General features: G+C 46.0%; 1 protein-coding gene across 1 annotated transcript; it reads right to left on the minus strand.

The window, feature by feature from the left end:
• Nucleotides 1–1,236: 1,236 nt before the first annotated feature.
• On the minus strand, nucleotides 1,237–6,512 carry SH3BGRL3 (SH3 domain binding glutamate rich protein like 3). Its single transcript, XM_035116940.2, has 3 exons — nucleotides 6,363–6,512; nucleotides 5,507–5,674; nucleotides 1,237–2,151 (listed from the first exon to the last, which is right to left on the minus strand). The coding sequence occupies exons 1-3, from the start codon at nucleotides 6,408–6,410 to the stop codon at nucleotides 2,086–2,088; spliced, it is 282 nt and encodes a 93-aa protein (XP_034972831.1). The 5' UTR covers nucleotides 6,411–6,512; the 3' UTR covers nucleotides 1,237–2,085.
• Between the last annotated feature and the right edge of the window lie 1,822 nt (nucleotides 6,513–8,334).

Below are 8,334 nucleotides of genomic sequence, written 5' to 3' on the forward strand. Positions count from 1 at the left end.
CTTCAAATCAGAACTACCAATACAGAAACAAGACCCCACTCTCCCCTCCTTGGTGCCGAACTGGGAGATGAGGACTACTTTCCTGCCAGACCTAGGCCCATCTGCACTATATATTTAAAGCTGTATCCTGCCACTTTATACAGCCATAGCTTCCCCTAAAGAATCCTGGGAACTGTAGTTTGCTAAGGGTGCTGAGAGTTATTAGGAGGCTGCTATTCCCCTCACAAGGCTAGCTTCCAGATTTCCTTCCCTCTGGAGAGGGACCAATTGTTAAACCACTCCTGAGTACGGAATGCTGAATGATTGATGGAGGGGAAAAAAAGCATAAAGCCTGGAGGAAGTGGGAAAAGAAAGGCATATCCTGGAAGAGAGCATGCTGGCTGGTTGGCACCATGAGCATAAGCACACACACTGCAACATTTTGTTGCAGTTCGCATTTGCAGTCTCAAATTAAGAACCTCAAACAAGTAAGGTGACATTTTACACCGGCTTACTGCCTTCCTCTGTGGGAGGTGAGGGGAACTCCACTTAAAGAAGTAGTGCATGATGAGTTAAGGGCCTCTTCTTGGTGATCACTATCAAGTGCATTTTCCCCTACTAGCACCTTCTGCATGGTGTTGTTTTACTGACAGGTAACCCCACACAATGAATGAATCAATCTATCTTGCCACTGAATAGACAAATCACAACCAAGCCTCCCTCCTAGAGACAACCTGACTGTAACTAGAAACAATTCATTGCTGCCACAGCTCCCATCGTACATCCGCAGCAAAACAATCCTGGGTTCAGTGCACAAGTCTTTACAAATTATGCTTTTATGATACATCCACTTCAGTTATTGAGGAAGGGTGCAAGGATACTATTTTAGAAATTTATGGGTATTTGATGCAACTGTGCCCAAACCGTCCCAATATAGCAGGCTTCCACAAACTTGGCCCTCTAGATGTTTTGAGACTACAATTCCCATCATCTCTAACCACTGGTACTGCTAGCTAGGGATCATGGGAGTTGTAGGCAAAAAACATCTAGAGGGCCGAGTTTGAGGAAGCCAGCAATATAGCCTACAGGGCTCTGCCACCTGTCCAACGCTTGTGCCAGGAACGAATCTTTTGTGCTGAGGCATAGTAAATGTGATCAACCCAGCTATTAGGAGAGCTGGAAAATGGATTTCTGAATCAATAATTAGGATGGTACTCAACTTTTATCTTCCAGTAAAAGATACACACAAAGCCACAGTTGAGGTTTTTAGCAACATTTAATAGCATCTCAAATGAGATGGCCATTTTTACAAATTTTGCTTTTAGCAAGGAAAAAAACCTGAAAATGCACTTGGTCCATGTTTGTAAAAAGCCAGTTTGTTTTTGTTTTTTAAAAAAAGAAAAAAGAAAAAGTGTGAAACAGCTGATGCAAGACCAGACCTAGCATTCTATATACTTCCCATATGAGTTTGGGTGGGAACACACTAATGGAATACAAGATCTGCTCTCACCATCCTCTTGGAAACCGCTTTTCCTAGGAGAGTATGAGCTGCACTGAAGTAATTTTTAAGACACACGTACAACCCTACCCCACCTCTCTGTCAGAAAACGAAATTTCAGCGCATCTTGTGCAGTACTTTTGCATTGGTATATAACAAAGTAATATTAATTATAGCAGACGGCTGCTGCTCTCATTTCCTGGGTAGGAATGAAAGAGGAAGGGTGGAAGCCAGCATTTGCAACTGGTTATAAGACAAGAGGCAACACCTCCCCTTGTTCTTTTCTCAAGGGCAGGCTCGGCACAAGGGGTGGGGGGAGGAGGTTTGGGGAAAGCTCTGCTTTCCGATGTCCTTGACCGGTAGATTTCTCATCCACAGAGGCACGAGGAGCAAGGCCCAGCAGCATTCAAAGGAATGTGCAAAGTGTTTTTCTTTTTGACCATGCTGAGAGGGAAGCAGGCAATCAAAGGGAGCTGGAGAGGAGTCTGGTCACACAGGGCCAGGCTAGGGCTGACAAGGACATGGGAGGTTGGGAAGTGATCCATTTGGAATGCAAAGTCTAGGTTTGGGGTAGGGCAGAGGGTCAAAGGTCAAGGAATAAAGCATGCTCAGGCTAGCTTGAGGAACTCCTGCAGGGTCTTCTGTTCCACTGCTTCCACAAAGAGTTCATAGTCCTGTCGGATGGGAGAAGCAAGAAACAAAACTCAAATACAGAGTCAATAATAAGGCAATATGTAATAGAAAGCTAAGAGCCTCTTTCTCTCCGAGGCCCCATCTGCACTATAAAGAAGTCTCTTGACACTTTGAATAGTCATGGCTTCCCCCGAAGAATCCTGGGAACTGTAGTTGGTTAAGGACCACCTATTTACCCAGAGCTACAATTCCCAGAGTTCCCTTAATGCAGCGTTTCTCAACCACTGTTCCGTGGCACACTAGTGTGCCGCGAGACGCTGGCTGGTGTGCCGCGACGTGCGGTGACGAGAAGGGCAATTTGCATTGTCACGTGCCTGGCGGCCGCCAATATACGCCACTAACACGCCGGAAAGCAATATTTCTCCTCCTCTTTCCCAAAGCTCAGTGCAAACGAGCCTGGCGGCCGCCAATACTCAACAATGACCTGCCGGAAAGCAATATTTGGCAAGTGTTTCTTACAGTCATAATTATAATATAGGGCAGCACAGAGTTAAATTTTTTAACTTTTTTAATGGTGGTGTGCCTCGTGATTTTTTTCACGGAACAAGTGTGCCGTGGCCCAAAAAAGGTTGAGAAACACTGCCTTAATGCTTAGACCACCCTGGGAATTGTGGCCCTCAGAGGGGAATGGGGGTCTCCTAACAACACTCTGCACCCTTAACAAATTACAGTTCTCAAGATTCTTTGGGGGAAGCCATCATACCTGTCTAAAGTGGTATGATACTGCTTTAAATGTACTGTATAGTGCAGTTGTTGAGCTTCTTGCTACTAGGGCAAGAAGCTCAACAAAACACTTTTCTCATCAAGGCACAGGAACATGACACAGGAAGCCTTTGAACTGAGTACTCAAACTAATGTCAAGAGTGTTATATGAGGAATCCTGCACCGACCACCGAAGAAGCCTCTGCCCTCCCAAAATTTAGCTTGCTCCTTTCTGTGACCTGCTCACATACTCAGGTGGCTCATCAGAAGCGGAAAGCGTACGGACCACAGTTAGCTAGAGGCTCATTATTAAAATTTTGTTTCAGGAAGAGTGGTTGCCGTAAGCAATGGTCATTACCTCCTGTCTGTAAAGACAGGCAGAGTTTAGAACAGGTGCAGTGACCCAGAGACTAAGTGAGCACTGGTGTGCGATCAGGAACAAGGGTTGTGGTGAGAGGATAACCACAGAATCAAGCACCTTGGCTTCAGTTTTCAAAAAACCATCCAACAAAAAGCAACTCACTTTCATAAAAGTCGTTCAGAACTTGGCCCAAGTATCACACTAGAAATCTGTCCCCAGACAGAGGGTGAAGCTTATTTAACGATGTATATGACACAATCCTTACGGGTGGCTCATGGCTGAATAGCTCCTTTTCACCAAACAAGGCTTCACAAGTGACACAGGAAATGACTTCTGATCTGGAATCTGTCACTTCTGGGTGTTGTTAAAATGGCAGGGAATTACAGCGTTGGGATAGAGATAGAACAACATAGGGTGCAGCCACAGCATCCCTGATAGATGGTTCTCTGGCGCCTCCAGTGAAGGAGAGCCAAGCACTGTCCACAGCAGTCTTGTTTCCATTTATAGAGGCTCCCCATACCTTGAGGATGGAGAACCTGTGGCCAGGATAGGCCTGACAAGGACTTAGGAGGTTGGGAAGTGATCTACTGTATTTGGAATGCAAATACAGCTATCACCATCCCTGGCCACTGAGTAGGCTGGCTAGAGCTGATGGGAACTTGGGTTCAGTAACCTCTGGAGGGCCACAGCTTCCCTGTCATATCAGGGAATCCTCAAGGTGGGGAGGAGAGTAAGAGGATCCTTATGATCCCAAGATCTATTCCAGACAGGGAGGGCACAGTTAATAGCCCACTGACATATCTACCTAGAAGAAGCTCAAGAACAAAGTTTTGTTTTAATATTAAAAAACACAGTTTAGCCCAGCTCTGACTCAAGAGGGGCCCTGCTGGTCAACTAGATGGCTATGGGATGGCTACAAACAGACCCAAGTGCAACAGCAACTCTTTCCGTTTGTAATTCCTAGCAGCTGGTCTTCAGGGGCACATTGCCTCTGATTCACTTTTATTCCCTGACTTAACCCGCTGCTCGCCACACATTCCAAAGCACTTTGCAATAAGCAGCTGATGACAAAAGCAGGGCATGAACCTTTGCTTGCTCCCTAGATGTCAGATGGCAACGGCATATCACCTCAAAAGAGCAGCACCCCAGGGATGTCATAATAATAGCAAATGCCATTTTAAGTACACAAATGTCCACAAATAGCCAGGGTAGGCTTTTCACCCAAGGGACATTCAAAAATGCCCATTTGGGGGAAGGAGCCCAAAAGCTCAAATGTTGGTCAACTTGCAAATCTCTAAAATAATACGATGTCACTGCACATATACTACATTTGTAATTTTTGCAGTTATAATTTACTACAATGCATTGGAAAAAGCATGAGAGACACATACAACCCAACTAGCACCTGAACATTATACATGCATTACCCACAAGTCCAATTAGGTCCATTCAGGTGTATGGGGCACCACCCCATCAACCCCAGCCTGCCCTCAGCCAGCCCTACCTGCCTGCCTGCCGCATTCTTTCTTACAACCAGACATGGGATGGGGGCTCTGCCTGTCACTGGTCTCTAGCCCCACCTAGTGTTAGTCTCCCTGCCTTCCATCCTACCAGCCACCACAGCCTGCTAGGGCCTAACCATGGACAGACTACAATAGGGCTAGAATGACAAAGTAGGCCTTGCCTTTTTAAGCTGCAAGTGCAACTCATGCGTAGAGCCATAAAGAACCTTGTATGTAAACCAGGGTAGGCATCCCTTAAGCCACGTTTGTGTGTGTGTGTGTGTGTGTGTGTGTGTGTGTGTGTACGTGTGATCTTTTCAGATTGAGGGCCAGAAGAAAAAATGGGCAGGACAACAAATACAAATTTTACCTTTCTACAGTATGCCAACTTTACACATATAGCTAGTGTCAGAGCATTGGCCTTGCATGCAGAAGGTCCCAGGTTCAATCCCCAGTAAAGTAGGGAAAGTCCCAAGGACCAGAAGAGGGGGGGGAGGCCTGGAGGGCTGCATTTGGCCCCTGACTTAAGCAACAGGCCTACTCTTTTAAGGCACACAGGCCTACTCACACATGTACTTGCATACATAAGTCTGGTTTGCATTCAAGGCTTCAAACTAAAGGCCTCTTGAAGGCCATTAAATATATGAACGGTCTTACAGGTTTCAGATCTATAGTTATATATTAGAATTTGTCCTGGGGGGGCCACACCAGTCACACCTCTTGTGAACAGCCAACTCATCTCTTCACTACTAGCCTGCACCAACCACTCACCCCACAGTAATGGTCCCCATTGAAAATCTGGGGAGGGATGGCTTTTGGGTTGCCCGATTTGGTCCTCATTTCGTCCCGCAGGGCATTATCCTGGGAGATATCCACCAGGGTGTATTTGATGTTCTTTCCATCCAGGATCCTGGTCACTTCGCTCTGCTGAGATTTGATCTGCAGAACACACAAAGGGGGAGGGGGTGAGTGGGAGATTAATCACCCTGTTATGGGATTTGATACATAGGGAAGGTGACAAATGGGAACATGGCCTGCTCATATTGCTCAATGCAAAACAAAGAGCCAGAGGCAGGGATTGCAAGACCAGCCATGCTTTGTGAGGGAGGAGGATCCACTTCTCTCCAAATACAGACCAAGCCCAGTATGTACAAATGCCAGCGCTGGCACGATTCTAGGCATCGAGGAGAGGGCAGGGCTACTTCAGAAATGCGGGGGGCGGGAGCTCCTGCTTCGGACTGCATCTTCTCCGACATCTCATGTGATTTATACTAATCACACTAGCTACACACTGACAGCATTGGTACTCAAAATCCTAACAAAATCATCCATGGGGTTTGGGACAGAAAACAAGATTACTGTAACATCTGGATCCCCTATGGAAAAGAAGCCCGTCTAGGGAGCGAGCTAGAAGGGAATTTCATAGAAGGGGGCTCAATTCAAGCGGGGGGACGTGAGGGTTGAAAAGGCATCCAGCTGCATGGGGGCGGGGAAGGGAGAGAGAGCAAGAAAGGGGAGCGCACGCTGCAGAGGGATGGCGGAAAAGCTCCGCCTCGGAGTGCCAGGAGGGCGGGGGAGAAGCGAGCCGCTCCGCGAGGCAGCTCACCTTCCCTGGCGCGCCACTCACCTCTCTGGAGCCTGTCACCGAGGTGCTGTAGACCGTGAGGCTGGCCATGATGCTGAGCTTCGTCGCCGCTCCCTCTCTTCTTTGGCTGCTGGGTGGGTGCCTGGAAGGAAGCGGAGGAAAGGGGTGGGGAGGGAATCTGCTTCCTTCCCAGCCCCGCCCAGCATGTGATCGCGGAGACCAATGGGGTCTACAGCCGCGGGCATGCGGGGCGGATATTCTGCGATCCGGCCGCCAGGCGATGCTTTGGAGGCGGGTCGCTCGTTGTCCCCATGCATTAGGTTGGGACTCGGTTTCTTTCAGGAGGCGCGGAGCCTCAGCCCAGAGGCTCTCAGGACTGTGTGCCTCTGTAGCTAGCTGGTCCTGGAAGTCTTAACTTGGAAGGAAGCCCCTTCGCGTGCAGATTTGCTTTCGAGGAAAGAACGCAGTCTGAGGTTTACCGCCATCGACCGTGCATTGTCGGACAACAGCTCAGGGATGAAGTTGAAAATACCGACCAGAGCTTTGCACTAAAGTATAGTTTATTATGGTTCATGAACTACATTGTATCGGTCCTTTATTAGTAAGGAAGAAACGTTTAATTGGTTTAAAAAGCTCAACTTAAAAAGCTTCCCCAGTTAATCAAGGAAGAATGAACTCTACAAGCAGGGATAAAAGTGCTCATTAAAATTCCAGCTGGCAAACACCATCGTGGAAAGGAACACTCCCTGCTTTGAGAAAGAGAACACCTTTTATGATGCATAAAAAATACGGCAACAAGTTTGCATACATAACAACTGCCAACATGTACATTTCTGCACACCCAATATGTGGGTTTGCTTGGGCAACAAAATAACACCTGAAGTTATTTCATTGTGTTAGCGGCAGCATTACTTAGACCAGCAAGCGTGGCCACCAGGCAGGGTTGATGGAAGGTGAAATTCCAATAACACCTGGAGGGCCAGAGGTTCCTCACAGAAAAAATGGTATTAATACAATAAATTAGTGCCAAATTGGATTAGTCTATTACTAATGAAATGGGAGGGTAGCAAGGCAGTGTGAAGGCCAAGTGTGGCGGAGGTTATAGTCAAAGCAGTCCAGGATAAAGGCACTTTTTTAAAAAGGCATAAACTCCACTTTATTTTGTAACCAAAATACTAAGTACCAAGTAGTCTGGCAAAGTAAGCTTTCTTTAGGTCCAAAAACAAAGTATTTTAAAATTATAACCCTGAGATTTTTCTTTCCAGTAAACCTGCGGTATATTAATAATAATAATAATAATAATAATAATAATAATAATAATAATAATGTTTTCTTCCTTTGACACTTTGCAGCGAGTTTGCCATGATAACAAAGCAACTATCCCTTTATTGGCTGGAGTCACACAACTCCCACTTCATTAGGAAATAGCTTTGGCAGGGGTAGCAGCTGCCAGTGGGCAAAATGTCATGTAAATGCCACATTTCCATTAACTGTCAGAAATTCAGCGCTTTCATTATTTTATGTTGGTTAAGCCTCTTTGGTGTAGCAGCCTAGCATAAGCAAAACTATATTCTTGTCCCAATACACAACTTTGGATGTTCCAGCCTTTCATGCTGATGACAGATTCCAAACATGGTACTTGTTCAATCCATTCACTAACCTAAAGCTATATTTTAAATCAATTTTTTCAGCAGGCTTAAAATAATTCTTCCTGGAAGTAAGTTATAGCCACAATAAAGTATGAACAATATATTCAATTTCTACATTATCTGTTCTCAAAAACAAAGAGATCTAGCCTTTGAGATGGGTCGTGTGTGCCCATCTTTCTGCAGGTTCAGTACCCTTTCCCACTGAAGCCTAGATAGGAGATGGTTACCAAGTTCCTCACTTTCTACTTCATAATGCTCTCTCTCCCTCTCTCATATACATCTTTATTACTAGTTTACTCAGTTCTTTATGAATGATTTAATGCACCTCAGGTAGATTCAGAGATTTGTAACCCACCACTTTAGAG

This window comes from Zootoca vivipara, chromosome 6, assembly GCF_963506605.1.
Source record: "Zootoca vivipara chromosome 6, rZooViv1.1, whole genome shotgun sequence".
In the NCBI taxonomy this organism is placed as follows: domain Eukaryota; kingdom Metazoa; phylum Chordata; class Lepidosauria; order Squamata; family Lacertidae; genus Zootoca; species Zootoca vivipara.

Coding starts and splice junctions, on each gene's coding strand:
- SH3BGRL3 (XM_035116940.2), bottom strand. CDS start 6,410: ATGGCCAGCCTCACGGTCTACAGCACCTCGGTGACAGGCTCCAGAGAG. Junction 5,675..6,362: donor CGGTGACAGGCTCCAGAGAG/GTGAGTGGCGCG, acceptor TGTGTTCTGCAG/ATCAAATCTCAGCAGAGCGA. Junction 2,152..5,506: donor ATGGGGACCATTACTGTGGG/GTGAGTGGTTGG, acceptor CCCATCCGACAG/GACTATGAACTCTTTGTGGA.